This window comes from Sander vitreus, chromosome 16 (genome assembly GCF_031162955.1).
Source record: "Sander vitreus isolate 19-12246 chromosome 16, sanVit1, whole genome shotgun sequence".
Taxonomy (NCBI): domain Eukaryota; kingdom Metazoa; phylum Chordata; class Actinopteri; order Perciformes; family Percidae; genus Sander; species Sander vitreus.
The window spans coordinates 2,124,982-2,149,361 of NC_135870.1; the positions used below are offsets into that span (position 1 = coordinate 2,124,982).

The following is a 24,380-nucleotide window of genomic DNA, read 5'->3' on the forward strand; positions in this document are numbered from 1 at the left end:
CACAGTCCCATGTTCCCACAGCCCCGTGTTCCCACAGCATCATGGTCCCACAGCCCCATGTTCCCACATTTCTAAGATATTTTTCAAAATTAGGCCCTATGTTCCCACATTTCCTTTTTCACACATTTGTATCAGATTGTACATACGGCTGTGGGAACATATAGGGCCTAATTTTAAGAAAAATCTTAGAAATGTGGGAACATAGGGCTGACCCCGAGGAGGAGATTCTTTTCTTTCTTGTACATTGAGTAACATTTGTTTTGTTACTCAATGTGTATTTTCTTTCCCCTATGAGAGTTGTTGTATGTTGTTTGTTGTCAAAAAACGCACAGAGACACACACACACACACACACACACACACGTGTGCACGCACACACACGTACACACACACACACACACACACGTGTGCACGCACACACACTTTACAGAGCACACACACGTGTGCACGCCCACACACAGACACACACGTGCACGCAGACACACACACATGTGTGCACGCACACACACACACACACACACAGAGACACACTTTACAGAGACACACACGTGTGCACGCACACACACGTACACACACACACACACGTGTGCACGCACACACAGAGACACACACACACACACACACGTGTGCACGCACAGAGACACACTTTACAGAGACACACACACGTGTGCACGCACACACAGACACACACGTGCACGCAGACACACACACGTGTGCACGCACACACACACACACACACACACACGTGTGCACGCACACACAGACACACACGTGCACGCAGACACACACACGTGTGCACGCACACACACAGAGACACATGCAAAACACAGACCCACACGCATGCACACACACAGACACACTACGAGTAGTAGTATCGAGCATCGTTGTGTTATACTATATTGTATGGAAGTTTAAACTTCTGCTCAGGTTTCATTCAGGTTTAATCTGAAGTGTGGGGGGGAACGATAGCGCATATAATTAACTTTAGTCTTTGTTGTTATTTGATAACCGCTAATAAATAAAGGAATTGGCGCTTGATCCCTGACCTGAGTGAATGTAGTTCCGTTACACTGAGCGTTATATAACAAGTGCTGACTGTGTGCGTCTGTTTCTGCAGAGATGACGACGTGCTGTACGTATCGGAGGGAGATTCATTCGAAGGTACGTTTGAAGCAGCGGTGAAAGAAGTCTTCCCAGGTAAAAGTATTAAAGGTGCACTATGAGTTCCTGCATGGTCACTTCTGTTGACGTTGTAAGTCAATTTCAAACAAAAACAGAGCATGCTCGCCCCTCCCCCCATGTTTCCGTAACTGTCATGACTAGGGTTGGGTACCGAAACCTACGCAACCGGTAGGAATTGGACCGGATTAGAACACAAATTCCAGTTCCTCATTTCGGTTCCACTTAAAGGAGAATTCCAGTCAATTCCAACACGTAGCTCTGTTGTTTGTAAATGTGGAGAGCTGTCAGTAGCGAGAAAAACTAAACCAATCAGTGCTGCCTACACCGTGTTATCCTCCTGCTAGCATTAGCACCCAACAGGCTTAAACAGGGCAAGTTTTAAACGTGTTTTTAACCTCTTAACATGTTCAAAATGTCATTATAAGTGCCTCCCCATGTGCAGTGATTCCCTCTGAGTGAACACAGTGAATCTGGCTGCAGTAGATGTGAAAGAAAGGCATAAAAGTTGTGTTAATCCAGCTCTGTTTAGTTCAGGTGTTGATACTGCAAGGAGTGCTTAGGGACCGTCTACAAACTACAACACAGAAAAGAGATACAAAAATATTTTCAAAAATAGGCATATGCTTATTTTTTAAAAGTAAGTGCTGTAGTACAACTAGCAGGAGACACGTTAAAATTGAGGTAAGTTTGGAGACACTAGCTTATTTAGTCATTAAATAAATAGCCTACATACTTTTGTTGTATCTCTTTTCTGTGTTGTAGTTTGTAGACGGTCCCTAAGCCCTCGTCTTACTGCCGTATCAACACCTGAACTAAACAGAGCTGGATTAACACAACTTTTATGTCTTTCTGTCACATCTCCTGCAGCCAGATTCACTGTGTTCACTCAGAAGGAATCACTGCACATGGGGAGGCACTTATAATGACATTTTGAACATGTTAAGAGGCTAAAAACACGTTTAAAGCCTGTTGGGTGCTAACGCTAGCAGGAGGATAACACGGTGTAGGCAGCACCGATTGGTTTAGTTTTTCTCGCTACTGACAGCTCTCCACATTTACAAACAACAGAGCTACGGGGGGGGAATCGACCGGAATTCTCCTTTAATGTGTCGACTGAAATATTTTCCCTCTGTCGCTCCGTAATGGACGTAAAAATATCGTCTACCGTTAGCTAGCTACCGTAAATGTAGGCTACTTTTAAAATGCCATATTTTCCCCTCTGGGCTCACCAAAACGGACGTAAAAGCATATTAACCATTCACTCGCTAGTAAACGTATCACATCTTTGATGTCATTTTTCAGTTTTTCAAGAATCGGTTTAGGCATCGGAATCATAAAAATCCAAACGAAACCCGACCCTAGTCATGACTTACTGACTAACTGTCACTAACCCCCATCCCCTCCCACAACCATCTTGTCGGTGATTGGCTGGAACGTGGTGTACGACCCCTGTGTTGTCTCCTGACAACTGATTCATTTTATTTAAACAGGGACAATGCACAAGTTAACATTAACCTTGTATAAGAACACGATGCATTGCGCCAGGTTGTAGCACAAGTGCTAGTTTCTGCCCGTAGTCCCTCGGCAGGTCAGTAACACAATAAAAACTCCACGCAAGTGAAATGCAAAACATTAAAATATACAGTTTTACAACCACAGTCACACCTAATTTACAGTTAAAACTATTATGTGCTCAATTGTTCCCCCTTCCCAAAACCAAAACCAACCCCCCCCCCCCACACCACACCACACCAACAAAGCTACGCAATCAAAATCCTTACCTCTCCCAACACACACACACACACACACACACACACACACACATCACGAGAACAAATGTAAGGTACGACTTCCAGAGAAATATTGTGCTTTCACTCGACTAAATTAGGGGTGGAAGAAGTACTCCGGTTGTAGCAGGTAGTAGTAGTAGTAGCAGGGCCTGATTTGAGCCGGAACACCTCTGACGTTGGATCCGGGTCACGTTTGACCCATTTTCAACAAGTTTCTATAGCAGAAATTTGGGTTTCTTTCAACCAAAATGTCAAAAAACAAGTAAAGTGGATGGTTCCATACAACGCTCGTCACAAGTTAAATACATGATCAGTTTACTACTTTTATTGAATTTGGTGTTTTATTACATTTTAGAGCATTTGACTTTTTTCTTTTTTTAAAAAAAAGCTTTAAAAATGTCAGGAAAAGTGAGAAAAACGTAGAAGAAAGTTCAAAAAAATGTCAATAAGCACAGAAAACATCAACAAAACATCGGAAAAAGTGCATTTTTTTTTTTTTTATTTTGATCCAGAAAAACCAAAAGTTGCGCGGTCGACGGGAAGACAACACAAGGGTTAATGGGAGAGAAGATAGATACATGTTTGAGATGTCAGTTTCCCTGATTGAATCCCAGTTGACCTGCAGTACCTTTTGTACCCGTGTACAGATCCTCAGGACGACCCCGCAGACCCTGAAAAGGATCAGACTCACACTGATTGGCTGACGCTCAACGTGGGCGGACGCTGCTTCACGACCACAAGGTAAATACGAGCGCCGGCATGGAGCCAGCGAGGCCTGTGAGTCTGCAGGTTTGCTCTTGTTATTGTTCCTCCTAAGTGGGGCTTCGGGTCAGACAGAAACGTGTATCGTATCTGAAGTCTCTTTTATATAGACCTTAGTGGTCTCCTAATACTGTATCTGAAGTCTCTTTATATAGACCTTAGTGGTCCCCTAATACTGTATCTGAAGTCTCTTTTATATAGACCTTAGTGGTCTCCTAATACTGTATCTGAAGTCTCTTTATATAGGCCTTAGTGGTCCCCTAATACTGTATCTGAAGTCTCTTTTATATAGACCTTAGTGGTCCCCTAATACTGTATCTGAAGTCTTTTATGTAGGCCTTAGTGGTCCCCTAATACTGTATCTGAAGTCTCTTTATGTAGGCCTTAGTGGTCCCCTAATACTGTATCTGAAGTCTTTTATGTAGGCCTTAGTGGTCCCCTAATACTGTATCTGAAGTCTTTTATGTAGGCCTTAGTGGTCCCCTAATACTGTATCTGAAGTCTCTTTTATGTAGGCCTTAGTGGTCCCCTAATACTGTATCTGAAGTCTCTTTTATGTAGGCCTTAGTGGTCCCCTAATACTGTATCTGAAGTCTCTTTTATATAGGCCTTAGTGGTCCCCTAATACTGTATCTGAAGTCTCTTTTATGTAGGCCTTAGTGGTCCCCCTAATACTGTATCTGAAGTCTCTTTTATGTAGGCCTTAGTGGTCCCCTAATACTGTATCTGAAGTCTCTTTTATGTAGGCCTTAGTGGTCCCCTAATACTGTATCTGAAGTCTCTTTTATGTAGGCCTTACTCCAGCCTTACGTCTACCCCAGTTCATGCAAACACAAATGTCAAATTTCAAGCCAAAAGGAATACTTGGAATTGATGGTGGTGGTAAATATTCATGAAAAAGGACAAGTTTGTGAACGGGCAACACAGATTTTGATAATGAGTGTGTGTGTGTGTGTGTGTGTGTGTCTGTGTATTGTGTGTCTGTGTATTGTGTGTGTGTGTGTCCCTTAGGAGCACGCTGGTCAGTAAAGAGCCGGAGAGCATGCTGGCCCACATGTTTAGAGAGAAAGGTGACATCACTTTTTTTTTTTTTTTTATCCTAAAGATACATGATTGATCCCTTCATTTAACTTCATATAATTATATAATGTGCTCTTTCACCGTGTGTTGGATCCAGATGTTTGGGGGAACAAGCAGGACTCTCAGGGGGCGTACCTGATCGACCGCAGTCCAGACTACTTTGAGCCCATTCTGAATTATCTGAGACACGGACAGCTCATCATCAACGACGGCATCAACCCTCTGGGTATAACACACACACACACACACACACACACACACAGACACACACACACACACACAGACAACACACACACACACACACACAGACACACACACACACACACAATACACAGACATACAGACAATACACAGACATACACACACGCACACACAGACATACACAGACCTACACAAGCAGACATACACACACACACACACACACACACACACGCACACACAGACCTACACAAGCAGACATACACACACACACAGAGACAGACAGACACACACGCACACATATATACACACACAGACAGACGCATACAACATGTAGTACATTATCTTTCACGATTCATGGGCGCCGATTGGATTTGTGTTGAGATTTTCATTCTCTGCGATTCAATAGTATAAGAATTGGGATTTTCTTTTCCTTCCAAGTTGAATAATATACTTCTAGAGACAATATGTCATGAGACATTTCTAAAAACCGATTGTTTTCTAAGAAGAAGACCAACATACAACTTATATTGCAGCCAATCATCTTTCGTGTTATTGGCACCAGTCTCTCTCTGGTTGTGCCAACAGATGTTATTCTCCAGCTTTGGGGAAAGTGCAAGTTTAGCGAAGCTTGGCTTGAAAAAAACTAAATTTAGGGCTGAGTTGTTGTTGTTGTGATAAAAGTCTTAAATGTCATACATAATGGTCTTAAAAAGGTCTTAATTTGACTTGGTGAAACCTGCAGAAACTCTGCTGATAGATTACAGATTATAGACTTCCTAATCCCGAGTCTCTCCGCTGCAGGTGTGCTGGAAGAGGCTCGCTTCTTTGGTATTGAACAGCTCGCTGAGCAGCTGGAGACCCTCATAAAGGTGTGTGAGTGTTTTTTATTTAGCAGAAGAATGAAGTGTATTTTTTCCAGGGGTTTGACCACCACGCGTGTGTCTCTTTGTTCAGTCCTCTCAGCCCCCCGATGACCATTCTTCTCTGAGCCGCAAAGAGTTCATCAGATACCTGCTGGCCACGACGACCAAGTCAGAGCTCCGGTGTCAGGTAGACGCAAACAAACACCCAAGTCACAAATAGTGGCGTAGCGATACCAAAACCAGAGGAAGGAAAGGAAATGCATCTGGCACTGCCTAAAATGCTGGGATCTGTACCGGCAAGTCCACAAGGAAATGCACCACTGGTGTAGTGTACGTGATACGCAGGTATACGCAGTATACCCACTAAGAAAGCTCCAGGATTTCCTTAAACCCACTTAAATATGACCCACAACAACATACTTTCCATTATATCTTTGATATATTTTGACTTATCTGTGTTTTTTGTCTTCACATAGGCTATATATATATATATATATATATATAAAAAAAGGTATTTCCACCATAAATTGGTGCATAAAAGTTATCTGAATGCAGGAAATGGAAGTTTTCACGCCCACAGACGCTCACAATAACCCTGGGGGAGGACAGCCAGACCCCCCCCCCACTATGATATGCCCCCCTTCCCCAAAGGCAGATTCTGGCCCATACTGTATATATAGGCCAATATATTTATATACAGTACCGTATACCCACGACAATACATTAGACTACACCACTGAAATGCAGCGACTCGATACCACGTAATTATTGCAACATATCAGAACATCTCTAGTCCCAAACAAACATCCATACAACCTTTGAACTCTTTGTTGTTGTTGCCTAACCCGGTTTGGGACCGTCTCATCCGCACAGTCACTCAGACTCTCTCGTGTGTTTGTCAGGGTCTGAACTTTAACGGGGCCGATCTGTCTCGCCTGGATCTGCGCTACATCAACTTTAAGATGGCCAACCTGAGAGGAGCCAACCTGGCCCACGCTAACCTGAGCGGGGCCAACCTGGAGAGAGCAGACCTGTCCATGGCCTGCCTCGATGTGAGCGGGGTTTGGGCGTTCATTTCATACCGAGTCTGCGTCAACGGAAGTACATTTCCAGTATAAAGCTTGGCATCACCTTTCCACTCTCCGCGTGTTGCCGTTCTCAAAATCCCTTCGCTTCGAGAAACAACAACAACCTTGAAAAGAATGTATCTGGTATTAAATAGTCTTGCATTGCCACAAGCACGTCAATTCTGGGATAGGACGAAAAAAAACCCTCTGGGTTGTTTTGCGTTTCTGTAAACCAATCCCAACGGTCCTGGGTGGCGCTAAGCTCAGACGCAGCGACGGTGGCTCTGCTAAATAGTCTCAGGAAGGAACTGGTTCTGGTGGAACATTTGCACCCCGCTAAAGAAAACTCCACATCCAATATTACATGAAGTTAACTGTTGACACAATACAGTAACGTGAGATATTTAAATGAGCTGATACATGGTTAAACCTCATTGGCTCTTACCAGTGTATCTCCGTGTGTACTTCGTCCACAGCAATCCCACCAATCAGTCCCAAAACCTCCCAGTTAGACAGGAAATGACCTCAACATAGTCTTTGTCAATCTTTACAATCATTCCCTGAAAGAACCGAGCAGGTCTGCCTTGTTGCACCGTCCAAATGTTCTTCACAACTTGACATTTCCAGCGTGGAGCTCGCTAGCTCGGAGTTTGTTGTTGTTGCTTCCCGAAGTGAACGGAGTTTGAGAACGGCGACACACAGAAAGCGGACATCCCGTGCCAGTTGTCAGGCTTTATCCTGGAAATGTACTTCCCTTGATCCAGACTTCCTCAAACAGTAACGGTTTTGTCCACAAACTCCTTAACTTGAGCTCTGCAGAACCTTCTATATTTATGAATCTCTAAATTAGTCGTGTGTGTGTCTGTCTGTCTGTCTGTCTGTCTGTCTGTCTGTCTGTCTGTCTGTCAGGCAGCCAATCTGCAGGGTGTGAAGATGCTGTGTACAAACGCTGAAGGGGCGTCACTGAGAGGCTGCAACTTTGAAGATCCTGCAGGAGTCAAAGCCAACCTGGAGGGTAAAGCAGCCACTCACACACACTCCTCACACAACACACACCTGAGCAGGTGACGTTTGTATTGAAGTGTGTGTGTGTGTGTGTGTGTGTGTGTGTGTGTGTGTGTAGGAGCCAACCTAAAGGGCGTGGACATGGAGGGGAGTCAGATGACGGGGATCAACCTAAGGGTCGCAACACTGAAAAACGCCAAACTGAAGAACTGCAACCTTAGAGGAGCGACACTGGCCGGGACAGACCTGGAGGTGAGAAAACACACAGACAGACAGACAGACAGACACACACACACACACACACACACACGTGTGTATAGACCCAATCACGCTAACACAAAAATCCCTTCCTGGTAGACAGCTGTCCGTTGATTTGAATTGCGGAGATATGTGACAAGTGTGTTTTTTTACCCAGAACTGTGACTTATCAGGATGTGATCTTCAGGAGGCGAACCTGCGAGGCTCCAATGTGAAGGGAGCCATCTTTGAGGAGATGCTGACTCCTCTGCACATGTCTCAGAGCGTGCGGTAAAAACACCAACACGCAGTCATACAGCCATACGGTGCTTTAAATCACAACACACACTCCCAGTGGAGATGAAATCAGCCTCAGTAGAAGTGGTCATTGTGACAAGACAAGTGTGAGTAAATTACCCTTTCTTCCACACTTTTGCCGCTCCGCTCAACATCGCTCGCCTCTCGCTCCAAAAAAAGAGAGAAATCTGCAATATATTTATCAGATGAACGGCGCCCGCCCTCCCTTCATGCCCGGAGCTCCGCCCGATGACGGGCCCTGGCGGCGTGGAGAGCGAGGCTGGGCGCCGTTCGTCTGCAGGTACTGGGCTGCAGTAACACGGACACGGGCTGCTGGATGCTCTGAACTCACGGCGTCATTCATACCGGAGCGAAATTAAGGATGATTTATGCTTCTGCGTCGAATCGACGGACGCCTCCTAAAAATTTGTAACTTCTCGTCGAGGCGAGGCAGACCGCAAGGACTGCGATTGGTCAACTGGTCCTGTGTGTTGATAGTCTGTGTCTCAAGTAGGGATGCACCGATCCGTCTTTTTCAGTCCCGATACTGATGCCTGGGCTTTGTGTATCTGTCGATACCCGATACTGTCGATAATTAATACACTGTATACCTTCCTTCCACCGTGTGGAAGAGACTAAAGGCACCAGACTTATATATATATATATACATACTTAAACATTACTTTCCTAACTAAGACAAAATAACATAGATGTAATGTATTGAATTCTTATTTATTTGTACACTCAACTCTTCCAGCATGCGACACACGTGCGACAGAGGGGAAAAAAACTAACAAAACTATTATTTTGTCAGTATCGGGGCCAATATCCAATCTTAATATCGGCTCGGTGCACCCCTAGTTTCCAGCAGCCTACAGTGGGGAGTAGCAACATGCTAGTTCACTGACATCAGCTCTGCAAATAAACTCAGACATAGTTTGGTTACAATGATGACGGGGTTATCCGTCTGTAAAGTGTCTATATGTCAGTAACGTTTTGAGATGAGCACTTTGTCAGCTAGCAGTACTTTGTGGGCCGTTGTGCTAAAGCTAGCTTGCTAACAACATAAACTGGCAGACACCTCTCAAATAACCTCAGACTTATTTTCTGGTTACAGGAACTAGGTCAGTGGATTTTACTGTTGTCTATTTCTCGATACTTTTTACAAAATCTAAGCAAGAAAAGGCCAAACAAATAAGAGTACCGTTTCAGTGGTGAGCGACACAGACACACCCCGCCTAGCGTTATGGCGGTGAAATGCACCGCGATGCAAAGCAACCCCGACGCAGAACTCCGAAAAGGGTCACGCCGCCGTAGGAGCGACGGCGTGGAGTTGATGCAGAAGCATGAAACAGCCTTTAGAGCGGAGGATAAGGTCACGCTCCCAACGTTTTTTAGAATACAAAGTCCTCGCGCTCACGCTCCGCTTACACGGTCTGACCTAGGGCTGCACAATTAATCAAGGTTTTAATCCCGATCACGATTTGGGCTTCCCACGATCAAATTCACGTGATCAAGCGATATTTAAAATGCTTCATTCAGTTCATAGAAAGCTCCGTAAACCGCTCTCTGATCACGTGCCTCCATGAGCCAATCAGAGTGGTTCCCTGCACCGGGCAGCTTAGTTTAGATGTAGACGGTCACAGAGGACGGAGTAACGGGAGGGAAAACTCCACAACAGATAGCAGTCGGTCATAAGTCGTCAGGAGGTTTACCAGTTTACCAGTAAACACAACATTTAGTCCCGTCTGTGTTGTTTTTCAGACAACAGCAGTGACCAGAGCTAGTTTGAGTCTTTTAGCTCTTAGCTTTAGCGGCAGACTGTTGTACGTCCCGCTGTTGGAATCCTCTCCAGTGAAATACAGCCACACTACACCGTTTAGCTGTTAGCATTTTAGCCGTGTTTAATCCAGTTCCTACTGTAGCTAACGTTAGCTGCTGTGTAACGTGTTTACTGTAGCTAACGGTAGGCTAACGTTAGCTGCTGTGTAACGTGTTTACTGTAGCTAACGGTAGGCTAACGTTAGCTGCTGTGTAACGTGTTATTAGTGTTTACTGTAGCTAACGGTAGGCTAACGTTAGCTGCTGTATAACATGTTATTAGTGTTTACTGTAGCTAACGGTAGGCTAACGTTAGCTGCTGTGTAACGTGTTAATAGTGTTTACTGTAGCTAACGGTAGGCTAACGTTAGCTGCTGTATAACATGTTATTAGTGTTAACTAGCGTGACACGCAGCGATGTTTCTGTTGCCTCTAACGTCTGTTTTGGAGCATCAGAGCAACGCAGACATTTAAGTGGCACCGTAATCCGCGTCGCTATTTCGTCCGGTAGATACCGATATTAACATGCGGCGTTAACGTGAACAGAAAATTGCGTTGCTGTATCTTTTCACAAACGTGCATGTTTGGAAAGCGGTCGCACAACAGCTGAAATGGCTCCTTCATAGTATCCTTCAACAAAGGAGGAATGTAGCACCATATGGACGTGAAAGCAGTTATAATCAGCCTGTGTGACAATAACATTAGTTTTGGTTAAAATCAACAAATAATCGTGATAATTAATCGTATATCAATATATTGATCAAAATAATCGTGATTATCATTTTGGCCGTAATCGTGCAGCCCTACGTCAGATCTTCAGCATCGACACTATTTGCTCTCCTCCCTCTGACGACCAATGAATGCCAAACTTTTGTCTTTTTGCTCTGAACCAAAACGTCGACAAGCGTCGACATCTCAGCCAGTCCCTCCAGAGAAACGTGGTCATGTGATCGCATAATTCAATGTATAATCAGCCAAAGTCCGCATATTTATGGGGGAATTTTTCAAATTTGCCGATTTCCGCGCAAAATATGCGGGGCTTGCATGATGTCGTAATCCCCGCATTTTCGTTGCAAAAAAGTCCCAAATATCTCAGCAGAAAGATGAGAAATCTTGCGTTTACTTCACACAAGAGCAGCCGTTTCCTAGTTATGAAGTGACGTAATTACGCGACGTTAACATCATCGAAAAGCTGCAGACCCCACGATGGAGCCACGATGAAGCCACGATGGAGCCGCGATGGAGCCGCCATTTTGGGTCAAATGGCCTTTTGAATGGGAGTGCTAGGGACGCTACGATGCTAGCCTCAAAATATCTATGTTTAAACCACTAAGAAGGCTCCACACAACATGAGACTTTGCTCCAAGTATCACCAGGGGCTCTACACCTTAACCACAGCACTGACAACATTGGTTGGTACCCAGAGTTCACTAAAAAGAAAGGTTTTGAGGAACTCACGTTAGCTGTTGTTCTTCCGGTCGCCAGTCAGAAATAGTCGAGGGAGGAGAGTAAAGATGGAAAGCTCCTAAAGCTTAGTTCCATATACGTGGAACACGTTTGCTGTATTTGGCATATGCCCTCTTTGGGACTTTTCCCTACACCACACCTCATTTTGGGGTTTTGCAGGAGCGGACGCACCAACGCTGCAGGCAATTCCAGGTAAGCTTTAAAGCTGAAACCACTAAGACTGGACTAACCACACTTAAAGAATGTTTCCACCAACTTGCACAAACATTTTTCTTAGTCTTTGATAGTCAGGAAGGAGCTATCCGGAGGAACAAGGAGTTGTTTACGCTATCCGCCATCTCACCAGTCCAAAATAGGCGATGTCCATAGGAGGAAATGTCATTCTTATACGAGGCTCCTTTTTCAACTACAAGGTCAATATTGTGTTTCACTAACGACAAAACAACGAATAATCCGTGCATTTATATGGAACTAAGCTTTAGGAGCTTTCCATCTTTACTCTCCTCCCTCGACTATTTCTGACTGGCGACCGGAAGAACAACAGCTAACGTGAGTTGCTCAAAACCTTTCTTTTTAGTGAACTCTGGGTACCAACCAATGTTGTCAGTGCTGTGGTTAAGGTGTAGAGCCCCTGGTGATACTTGGAGCAAAGTCTCATGTTGTGTGGAGCCTTCTTAGTGGTTTAAAAATAGATATTTTGAGGCTAGCATCGTAGCGTCCCTAGCTCTCCCATTCAGAGTTGTTAAAACCTCTTTTTAGTGAACTCTGGGTACCAACCAATGTTGTCAGTGCTGTGGTTAAGGTGTAGAGTCCCTGGTGATACTTGGAGCAAAGTCTCATGTTGTGTCCAGCCTTCTTAGTGCTTTAAACATAGATATTTTGAGGCTAGCATCGTAGCGTCCCTAGCTCTCCCATTCAAAAGGCCATTTGACCCAAAAACCAGAATACGGTCCATCTTAAAAGTGGCGTTTCCGTCCTAAATATGCTTTGAAACGAAAGTTTGACTCGGGTACATTCACAAAAAGACCCTAGGTTGCATTTTGGCGAGAGTTAGGCTTTAAAGATGTTTTAAATACATTGACATTAAATGTAATCAACGCGACGCTGACTTGTGTAAAAAATGAACAGTTTTGTCTGCAACACTGAATGCTTCGTCAGCTTTAAGCTAAAATATTCATTCATAAAAACAAACTGTAGTAACTGCCAGTACTGAAGTTTAAATGTGACGTGATGATGAGATTTAGTTACAGAGGGACCTCCGTTCAGTTTCTGAGAAAGGTTTCCAGTTATCTTCTTTTACAATAAATATTAACCCTTGTGTTGTCCTCCCGTCAACCACGCAACCTTTTTGTTTTTCTGGGTCGTTTTGGCCGTCTGTTTTTTGGACACGTTTGTCGATTCCCCCCTGGGTTTTTTTGACATTTTTTTAAGCATTTCACAATGTTTTTTGTGACTTTTCAACGTTTTTGAGGGGTTTTTTAACGTTATTTTTATCATTTATTTTCTTCAAATGCTATAAAAATGTTACAAAACACCCACATTCAATGAAAGTAGTGAACTGATCATTTCATTTACTTGTGAAGAGCGTCGTATGGAACCATCCACGTTATTTTTTTGGACATTTTGGTTGAAAAAAAACCCCCAAATTTCTGATTTATAGAAACTTTTTGAAAATGGGTGAAATTTGACCCGAGGACAACGGGAGAGGGTTGATTATAAAACCTTTTAAAACGTGTTTTATTTCCTCAGCAGATGATTGTAACAGAAAGTGAAACGCTGTTTGTGACCAAGAAAGACAGACCTTGGATGATCTGTTCAGTGTTTTGTTGATTCGTGTGTTTGAGCTGTTTACCTCCGACGGGAGCGTTCTGAAACGTTGTTTTCACCCCTTGAGTTGGTTTGCTCCGACTCGGTTGATGAGTTGGTGAAGTGGGTTCTGATTCCCCCCCCCCTTTGGTTCGGTTTCGTGTCAGACCTGGAACATTTTGGACAATATATTTTGTGTTTTTGTTGCCTTTTTCGATATTTTTGTGGCATTTTTTTATGTTTTTGTCGCCCTTTTTTTAGGTTTTTTGTGACATTTTTTTATGTTTTTGTCGCCTTTTTTTAGGTTTTTTTGTGACAATTTTTTTAGGAGTTTTTGTCGCCTTTTGAGTTTTTTTGTGACATTTTTTTATGTTTTTGTCGCCTTTTTTTTAGGTTTTTTTGTGGCAATTTTTCGACGTTTTTGTCGCCTTTTTTTGAGTTTTTTTGTGACATTTTTTTATGTTTTTGTCGCCTTTTTTTAGGTTTTTTGTGGCAATTTTTTGACGTTTTTGTCGCCTTTTTTTGAGTTTTTTGTGACAATTCTTTTAGGAGTTTTTGTCGCCTTTTGAGTTTTTTTGTGACATTTTTTTATGTTTTTGTCGCCTTTTTTTTAGGTTTTTTTGTGGCCATTTTTCGACGTTTTTGTTGCCTTTTTGAGTTTTTTTGTGACATTTTTTTATGTTTTTGTCGCCTTTTTTTAGGTTTTTTTGTGGCCATTTTTCGACGTTTTTGTCGCCTTTTTTTGAGTTTTTTTGTGACAATTCTTTTAGGAGTTTTTGTCGCCTTTTGAGTTTTTTTGTGACATTTTTTTATGTTTTTGTCGCCTTTTTTTAGGTTTTTTTGTGGCAATTTTTTCGACGTTTTTGTCGCCTTTTTTTGAGTTTTTTTGTGACAATTCTTTTAGGAGTTTTTGTCACCTTTTGAGTTTTTTTGTGACATGTTTTTGTCAGTTTTTTTATGTTTTTTGTCACGCCTTTTTGAGTTTTTTTGTGACAATTCTTTTAGGAGTTTTTGTCGCCTTTTGAGTTTTTTTGTGACAATTTTTTTAGGTTTTTGTCGCCCTTTTTTAGAGTTTTTGTGTGACAATTTTTCTGACGTTTTTGTCGCTCTTTTTTGAGTTCTTTTGTGACAATCTTTTAGAGTTTTTGTCGCCTTTGAGTTTTTTGTGACCATTTTTATGTTTTTGTCGCCTTTTTTTAGGTTTTTTTGTGGCAATTTTTTCGACGTTTTTGTCGCCTTTTTTGAGTTCTTTTGTGACAATTTTTTTAGGAGTTTTTGTCACCTTTTGAGTTTTTTTGTGACCATTTTTTATGTTTTTGTCGCCTTTTTCGAGTTTTTTTTGACAATTTTTTTTAGGAGTTTTTGTCGCCTTTTTTGAGTTTTTTTGTGGCATTTTTTCATGTTTTTGTCGCCTTTTTTTTGTTTTTTGTGGCATTTTTGAGTTTTTTTGTGGCAATTTCTTATGTTTTTGTCGCCTTTTTTTTGTTTTTTTGTGACAATTTTTTAGGAGTTTTTGTCGCCTTTAAAGCTTTAGTGCGTACCTTTTTGATATTAATGAACGTCCGTTACATTCAAGCCGTTACCAAATGAGTTGCTACAAAGCTAATGACGACTATCAGCTCCACACAGCTCTCTCTGGATCTCTCAGTACGACTATGTTCAGAAGATTGTGGCGTCCGGCGACTTTCCCGCGCAGAAACTCCAGTGAAGATAGTTACCTCTTCTGAAGAGTCCATCATGTTATTTTAATCCTCCGTGTCCTCGTTGCCTACTAGCAGCTGCGTGGAGGAGGGGAGGAGAGGCGACTACAGTTTCGTTGTCATTACTTAGAATTCCTCATGGGGGGCGACAGAAACTACACACTATACTACCCTTGTCCCGCGTGTCACTTAGACGTACCTTTTATAAGTCCGCCCACCATCTTTTCCTAAACCTAACTGCGTCAAAAGTGACGCCTGTAGTCCCGACCCAGTGTTTAGATAAAACGCGTTCGGATCTGACCCTAAAGGAGACTTTTAGCGTCAATAACAAACGCCAAAGGCACCTGACCAAGCGTCCGTATTGTACGCCATGGGAGGGAGAATGTGTTGGCGTTCTCACCTGCCCAAACGAACCGCACCAGCGGGGCAAACCAACTCCAGTGTGACAGTGTTCAACCGAACTAAACCACACAGGTGTGGAAGCGTCCTTACTTATTTTGTGATTAAAATGTAAAAAAAAAAATGCCTTGTAAAGCTAAAAGTCTGATGTATGTTAGAAATGTTCTGCTCATTTAACTGCTGTTTTTCTACGTTTGGTCATTACTGTACTAACAGTAACAATGTATATTTTAGTGTCACATCCTACTGAATGGTGACGACTGTACTGTGTGTGTGTGTGTGTGTGTGTGTGTGTGTTGTTTAACTATATTTGTGGGGTCCCATAACCGGGAGTCCAGTATACTTGTGGGGTCCCAACAGCTTTGTGGGGCCAAAATGCTGGACCCCACAAGGTTAAAGGTCTGTTTGAGGGTTAAGACTTGGTTTTAGGATTAGGGTTAGAATGAGGTTCTGGTTAGGGTGAGGGTAAGGGTTAAGGTTAGGCATTTAGTTGGGATGGTTGAGGTTAGGGTAAGGGGCTAGGGAATGCATTATGTCAATGATGGGTCCCCACAAAGATAGTGCCACAAACGGGTTAACTGTGTGTGTGTGTGTGTGTGTGTGTGTGTGTGTGAGAAATGTGAAGCCACCGAGGTGCTAAACCTGAACTGTTTTTTCTGCTGAGTCGTTCTTATTTCATGATGTTTAATAAATGTTTTTCTTAAAGCTTTCTCTTGTTTTTTTCCGTGTTTTGAAGTTAAGTCAGATGTATGTCTTCACTTTAACCCAATCTAACATTTACACGTTTTTAAATGCTTTTTGTTGAAGGGTAATTTGGTTTGGTTTTTTTTCCGACCTTGACCCTATTTTTCTGTGTTTTTGTGAACCGAGCTGTAATGTAACCCTACAGGACAGATGTTCAGCGTCAGTTCCCGTCCACTAAAAGTTGTGTTGTTGCTGCTGACAGACTCAGATTATTATTCTGAGTGTCTGACAACATTATGAAAGGATCCCTACAGAGATAGACCTTTTAGTTAAAGAGGAAGATCCTTTTAGTTTAACATGAAACAGCCCCTGAAATCACCATCACCAAACTACACCAGACTCCATGTAAATAATCAGGACTTTTAGCGTGTATAGAGCCAGCATATCTCCACCAGACTCCATGTAAATAATCAGGACTTTTAGCGTGTATAGAGCCAGCATATTTCCACCAGACTCCATGTAAATAATCAGGACTTTTAGCGTGTATAGAGCCAGCATATCTCCACATGTAAATGGGTGAATTAAGAGTTTATTTCAACCAAACCAGAGTGGTGATTGTTGGAACAGTGGAAAGATGAACCAAGACGGCTTTTGATAGTTTTATTTAGTTTCTGTCCACTTTAAAGGTCCAATGTGTAGGAATGTCTCCCGTGTAGCGTTGAGATCATATATCGCAATCAACTCTCTCGCACCACGCAGTTCAAAGTACGTATTACAGCTACGGTAGCCTTCACGCTTCAAAAAGCCGGTCTCCTGCTCTTTTCAATCTCCTTTATCTGGGTGAAGAAGAAGAAGAAGACTCCTGTTCCTGAAATCTGGATTTTGAATACGTGTTGGTCCTCCATGTTTCCTTCTTCAAACCTGCCGGGGCCGGGAAGCTACGATAGAGTTTATCATGTGACAGCGAAAACACGAAAGGTGGAGCAGTATGTCCTGTATGTCCCTTACCGGCTAACGTAGTTCAAGATGGAGCATGAATACGGAGCGTCTACCCCAGTTCATGCAAACGCAAATGTAACATTTCAAGCCAATAGGAATACCTGGAATTGATGGAGGAGGTAAATATTCCTGAAAAAGGACACGGTTGTGAAACGGGCAACACATGTTGATAATGAACAACTAAACACGTTACACACTGGACCTTTAAATGAAGTGTGTTTTACGATGATAAAAGTGCTGATTATTTACATGGAGTCTGGTGGAGTTTCAGGGCTGTTTCATGTTAGACCTTTTAGTTTAAAGAGTAAGAGCCTTTTTGTTTATTTATTGACATGAACACAATCTTAACATGTAGAAAACATTGTGAAGGTTAGCGTTGTTTGTTTGAATGGTTGCTGTGCCAGAATACACCAGCAGAGGGCAGTGTTGTTTTAAGAGTTAAGTGTAAGTGTTGCCATCTCAACACTTGAAGTAAAAAGTAATAGAACCACAGCGTATAAATACTCTGCGACAAGTAAAAGTCCTGCATTTAAAATCTGTGAATGTGTAGTTCTGTTTCAGTAGTTTCCTGAAACAACTGGTCACTGTAGTTCTAATCAAACAAAACCGGAGGAAACGGTGACTGTTGGGAACTATTTTCAGTGGCGGATTCATCCACATTTGCTGCTCTAGTGAGTGTTTGGCAGCAGGACAGTGTGTGTGTGTGTGTGTGTGTGTGTGTGTGTGTGTGTGTGTGTGTGTGTGTGTGTGTGTGTGTGTGTGTGTGTGTGTGTGTGTGTGTGTGTGTGTGTGTGTGTGTGTGTGTGTGTGTGTGTGTATGGAAAAGTCATGCAAAATCCTTTTAACGTCTTGGAAAAGTGAAGAGGAATTTCAAACTCAAATCAACATTTCCAGGCCTGGAAAACTCGTAGAATAAGTAAAATCCTAGGATGTTTTGGAAAATTCATGGGCATTATGTTAATATATTTTCTGTATGCTATCTGTTGATATAACGTAGTGATAATATCTGTCCAATGGGTGACGTATTGTTTACCATCAGGGACATTTCTTCATTGTCTGTTCTCTGACAGTAGATGGACAGGAAAGGGGGAGAGAGATGGGGGACGACACGCAGCAAAGGGCAGCAGGTCGGAATCGAACCCGCGCCGCTGCAGGACTCAGCCAACATGGGGCGAACGCTCTTACTGGGTGAGCTAGAGGACACCCCTCTTTGTCTCTTCTAATTAAGACAATGTAATGAATGTGCATACACATTCTGACTCTACCATCTGAATGTCTCAACAGAAATCGAGACTCATCAGACCAGGCGACATTTTTACAGTCTTCAACTGTCCTATTTTGGCGAGCTGGTGCAAATTGTAGCCTCATTTTCCTATTTTAGGTGGAGATGAGTGGTACCCGGTGGGGTCTTCTACTGGAGGAGCCCATCCACCTCAAGGTTGTGCGTGTTGTGGCTGCATACTATGCATACCATATCAGTCGGCCCGTTCTCCTCTGACCTCTACCATCAACGAGGCATTTTCGCCCCCCAGGACTGCAGCATCCTGGATGCTTTTCCTTTTTCAGACCATTCTTTGTAAACCCTAGAAATGGTTGTGGGTGAAAACCCCAGTAACTGAGCAGATTGTGAAATACTCAGACCAGCCCGTCTGGCACCAACAACCATGCCACGCTCAAAGTTGCTTAGATCACCTTTCGTTCCCATTCTGACATTCAGTTTGGAGTTCAGGAGATTGTCTAGACCTGGACCACCCCCCTACATGCATTGAAGCAGCTGCCATGTGATTGGTTGATTAGATAATTGCATTAAAGAGAAATCTTACAGGTGTTCCTAATAATCCTTTAGGTGACGTATATGTGTGTGTATGTATATATGAATATGTATATGTCTATATATATATATGTATATGTAACGTAGTAGCCTTTAGTAGGCCACTAGGCGGCACTGTTGCCATTACTATAACAGATGCAGTTCAGCAATTTTCACTTTTTTGTACCTTACGGGACGCCGTAGTTTACACTTGATCTGTGTATGCCGCCATGTTCGCTAAAAACTGTATGTCCTACGTTAAGGTAAGCAGCTTAATCGGTGGCGTACACCATAAAAGTGTAAATATGTACATTGATAACCACCCACTCAGCTCATTTGTTCACGTGTTGCTGATTTAAGTGTGGAGTTAAATCCGTTTTTATTCACATATTGATTTGGGGCTAAACTATTGTGGCTAGCCGGTGGGCTAACGTTAGCATAGTGACGAGTCGGCATTTGAGATGACTTGGTGGTTTACTTAATAATTCAGTTTTATGTGGCAAACCTATTCTTGTTAGAGTGCTATATTTAACTATTTATTTTACACTGCATTCTTTTTATGTGTAATGGTTTGTTTTGTGGATTTATTTCAAACCTGTATGTCCTACGTTACGGGAGATGAAACCAGCCTTCTCTGCGACAATAAATCCTGATGGTCTCAGCGTCCCGTGCCTCCTTCTCTCTGCACTTCACCCCTGACATCTAACACAACACAACACAACACAGAGTCTGGCAGCGGTGCCGAGGGGTGCCTTCAGGCGGCAGACGCACACAGGGAGTGGGTTACATATACATTTTATTATTATTATTATTATTATTATTTTTTTATCCGAGGTGCAGTTCCTGCTCCAGATGTCTCACCGTGGTCAGAAAGAACAGGGGAGACACTTTGTCCCTCTCACTATGACTCTAGAGTCACTACTCACTCACTCGCTCACATTTCCCACGCGCACACACACGTCGGCCCAGCTATTCTCTTACAGAGATCGACGTGTGTGTGTGTGTGTGTGTGTGTGTGTGTGTGTGTGTGAGAGCGAGAGAGTGACAGGGATTAGGGTCGGTATCTCCACGTACCTACGTATGTAGCCATGGCGTAGATTTAACGCAGAAGTATAAATCACTAATTGAATATGAACATTACCAACTATTAGAGATTGCAAAAGGTTCAGTTTTTCATACAGTAATTTACATTTGGATCCGTGCATTTGTATGGAACGAAGCTTTAGGAGCTCTCCATCTTTACTCTCCTCCCTGTTACGTTGCAAAGACGAGTTTGACTCGGGTCCATTCACAAAAAGACCCTAGGTTGCATTTTGGCGAGAGTTAACGCTTTAAGGTTCTAAATGTTTATGTTCATTTGATTGTTACTTGGAAAGTCAGAGAGTTGTCCATAAAAAAATGTTTGGGAACCCTGAATAAAAGCTGTGATACACACGCAGTACTTTTGCGTTAGTAGATGCTTTCTTTGTTAGTTTGAGTCTGAACATGATAAAAAAAATATGTCCAGACCGGACTGCTCTGTGGTGTTGATACAAAACGCCACAACGGGCTTCAGATCTGGGGCCCTGACCCCTCCAACCCTCCAACGTCTTGTTTGCAGATGGTAATTTGGCTGCGGCTGTCGTTTACATCTGTGGTTTATTTATGTACACATGCATTCTTGTTTGAGGGTAAACACAGGAACGTGTAAACAGGCCTGTCGTTCTGTTGTCCTCCATCAACCGCTGGCGGTGTGTTTACGTCGGGGTAACGAGGCTGTGGGTGGAGGGGCTTGATTGGTGGTTTGTGGTTTTATTGAGAGACAACACCAGTGGGCGACTGGGCCAATCATAGTTCAATGCAGGGCTGTAGTCAAGACCACCTTTGTCGAGTCCAAGACCAGGACTAGTCAAGACAGAGTCCAAAGAGGTTCGAGTCCAAGACAAGTCCAAGACCAGGACTAGTCAAGACAGAGTCCAAAGAGGTTCAAGTCCAAGACCAGGACTAGTCAAGACAGAGTCCAAAGAGGTTCAAGTCCAAGACAAGTCCAAGACCAGGACTAGTCAAGACAGAGTCCAAAGAGGTTAGAGTCCAAGACTAGGACTAGTCAAGACAGAGTCAAAAGAGGTTCAAGTCCAAGACCAGGACTAGTCAAGACAGAGTCCAAAGAGGTTCAAGTCCAAGACCAGGACTAGTCAAGACAGAGTCCAAAGAGGTTCGAGTCCAAGACTAGGACTAGTCAAGACAGAGTCCAAAGAGGTTCAAGTCCAAGACTAGGACTAGTCAAGACCGAGTCCAAAGAGGTTCAAGTCCAAGACAAGTCCAAGACTAGGACTAGTCGAGTCCAAGACAAGACCGAGTCCAAAGAGGTCTGAGTCCAAGACAAGTCCAAGACTAGGACTAGTCAAGACAGAGTCCAAAGAGGTTCGAGTCCAAGACTAGGACTAGTCAAGACCGAGTCCAAAGAGGTTCGAGTCCAAGACAAGTCCAAGACTAGGACTAGTCGAGTCCAAGACAAGACCGAGTCCAAAAAGGTCTGAGTCCAAGACGAGACCGAGTCCAGAAAATGAATGGCAATGACATTAGCAGGGCACGCAGATGCAGGCCATGCGAAGATAATCTAGTGTGTGATTGGTTATCAGGTGGCCAGTGTTTCACTTTGCCTCCAATATTATTATAAACATAATAAAGACACCTGAACTCGGTCGAGACCGAAAGCCATATTTGGCAAGACCGGTGGCAGAGACCGAGACAAGTCCAAGTCCAAATACCAGCGAGTCCGAGACAAGTCCGAGACCATAGAAAAACTGTCTTGAGTCCAAGACCGGACTCGAGTACTACAGCCCTGGTTCAATGTTTGTTATCTGACGCTGTATCACTTCATGAACACTTGTCACGCAGGGTAATGGACTCGCAAATGCAGGACTCGTTCACGGTGTCTAACTCAGACAGTACTGAAAGATGGACGACGCGTCTCCACTTCCTCCCACCGTTTATATAACTTCAACTCTGATGTTGTCTTCCTTCTTGTCTTGTGCGACACCGTTGTCACTTTGCCGGACGTTTTTGAAGCTTTTTACGATGATTTCTTGGTCATTTTTTCCGATGTTTGCCGTTTTTGATGTTGTTTTTTCCAAAAGTTTTGTCACTTTTTTCAACGTTCTTTTATCTGTTTTTCTTCAAATGCTATACAATTGAATAAAACACCCAAATTCAATGAAAGTAGTGAACTGATCATTTCATTTACTTGTGAAGAGCGTCGTATGGAACCATCCACGTTATGTTTTTGGACACTTCGTTTGAAAGAAACCCAAATTTCTGATGTGGAAACTTTTTGAAAATGGGTCAAATTAGACCCGAGGACAACAGGAATGTATGTAGATGTCTGTAACAACAACGCTGCTGCCTATTTATGCCAAGTTTAGATGTTATTTCAAGTGTTGCTGAAGCGGCTAGAATGTTAGCATAGCATAGCCCTGATGGATCCAAACTCCATTCAGACAACTAGCATTTTCAAAGCTGTTTTACGTTACAGAATTGTTATAATTAGCACTGACATTTTCACTGATGTCATATTGGCTCTCAAAACTCCCGGAAATCTTTGAAACTGACTGTTGTCGATCGAAAATGAAGACCGATTCGTCTACTGCATAGCCTATTCTCGCATTTTCAGAAAAGTATTCTAAACGATTTCCTGTTTCCTGTTTCCAAATGAGCCGCTATGTGAATCTGTTGGTCTGAAACGTTCACTCATGTCAGATTTTGCAGCTTGGATATCATGTTGTCATGGCTTTAAATTGAACCTGTATCAGTTGTGTGGTGGCCTGGCTTGTATAAAACATCCTGACAGCTGCCAAACACAACACTCCCCCATACTTTACTCACTGTGTGTTATAGGAAACCCGGTGGGTGTATTTTCCGACCCTGGTAGGCAAAAAGCAGTGTTGCCTCACTTCATGTTGTGGTCAGACTATACTGGGGTCTTGGCTGGTGAGAGAGGAATAAAATGCGCGACTGTGGGCTGAAAGTGTTTATGTTAAGTGACTGGTCTCTGCACACCTGACAGAGCTGAGTGTGCTTATTACAGTCAATACCACTGGTGGGTTTCAGACAGCTTGGTGTATGCAGAGGGATGTTTGTACTGTGGGGATAGAGGGTCTTTCTATAGGAAGTTTTAAACCAGCAAAATACACAACCTGGGTCAAAGATGCCAACAAATGTTTGGCTGAAGCTGTGTTTACTCAATCGCCAAGTTTATGCTCCTTCCTGACTATCAAAGACTAAGAAAAATGTTTGTGCAAGTTGGTGGAAACATTCTTTAAGTGTGGTTAGTCCAGTCTTAGTGGTTTCAGCTTAAAGCTTACCTGGAATTGCCTGCAGCGTTGGTGCGTCCGCTCCTGCAAAACCCCAAAATGAGGTGTGGTGTAGGGAAAAGTCCCAAAGAGGGCATATGCCAAATACAGCAAACGTGTTCCACGTATATGGAACTAAGCTTTAGGAGCTTTCCATCTTTACTCTCCTCCCTCGACTATTTCTGACTGGCGACCGGAAGAACAACAGCTAACGTGAGTTGCTCAAAACCTTTCTTTTTAGTGAACTCTGGGTACCAACCAATGTTGTCAGTGCTGTGGTTAAGGTGTAGAGCCCCTGGTGATACTTGGAGCAAAGTCTCATGTTGTGTCGAGCCTTCTTAGTGGTTTAAACATAGATATTTTGAGGCTAGCATCGTAGCGTCCCTAGCTCTCCCATTCAAAAGGCCATTTGACCCAAAAACCAGAATACGGTACATCTTAAAAGTGGCGCTTCCGTCCTAAATATACTTTTAAACGAAAGTTTGACTCAGGTACATTCACAAAAAGACCCTAGGTTGCATTTTGGCGAGAGTTACGCTTTAACAGAGGCACCGTGGCTCCGTCCGGCGCTTAGACGATTGTGATTGGTTTAAAGAAATGCCAATAAACCAGAGCACGTTTTTCTCCCATCCGGGAATGCTGTGTGGACTCGCCAGACCTTCCTCCGCAGCGCTGTGGAGGAAGGTCTGGCAATGCGAGACAAGACGGCCGTTAGAAAACCAATAGGCGGATTCAGTCATGACGCTACGCTGAAGCCACGTTTATTAGCTCCGAACCAGTTCATGGAAACATCCGCCTAATTCACATTTCTTTGTTAAGACATTTCAAAAGTTTGCTTCAAATTCCCTTGACAATTGAATGGAAACACTTCTTATGAGTG

The 24,380-nt window shown here is 43.1% G+C and overlaps 1 protein-coding gene across 6 annotated transcripts in view; it reads left to right on the forward strand.

Moving 5' to 3' along the window:
• The window catches only part of kctd9b (potassium channel tetramerization domain containing 9b), a 20,653-nt gene extending 828 nt beyond the window's left edge, over positions 1-19,825 (forward strand). Inside the window, exons 3-14 of one of the 6 annotated variants that reach the window (XM_078271794.1) lie at positions 1,117-1,196; positions 3,619-3,712; positions 4,745-4,803; positions 4,911-5,039; positions 5,816-5,883; positions 5,969-6,064; positions 6,780-6,929; positions 7,854-7,959; positions 8,068-8,201; positions 8,365-8,477; positions 18,430-18,547; positions 18,741-19,825. In XM_078271794.1, coding sequence (XP_078127920.1) covers positions 1,117-1,196; positions 3,619-3,712; positions 4,745-4,803; positions 4,911-5,039; positions 5,816-5,883; positions 5,969-6,064; positions 6,780-6,929; positions 7,854-7,959; positions 8,068-8,201; positions 8,365-8,477; positions 18,430-18,547; positions 18,741-18,857 — 1,264 coding nt within the window. In that variant the 3' untranslated portion in view covers positions 18,858-19,825. Of the gene's footprint in view, positions 1-1,116; positions 1,197-3,618; positions 3,713-4,744; positions 4,804-4,910; positions 5,040-5,815; positions 5,884-5,968; positions 6,065-6,779; positions 6,930-7,853; positions 7,960-8,067; positions 8,202-8,364; positions 11,551-18,429; positions 18,548-18,643 lie in introns of those variants that run through there. The other 5 variants (XM_078271795.1, XM_078271796.1, XM_078271797.1 and 2 more) reach the window with 5 other exon arrangements.
• The last annotated feature ends 4,555 nt before the right edge of the window (positions 19,826-24,380 follow it).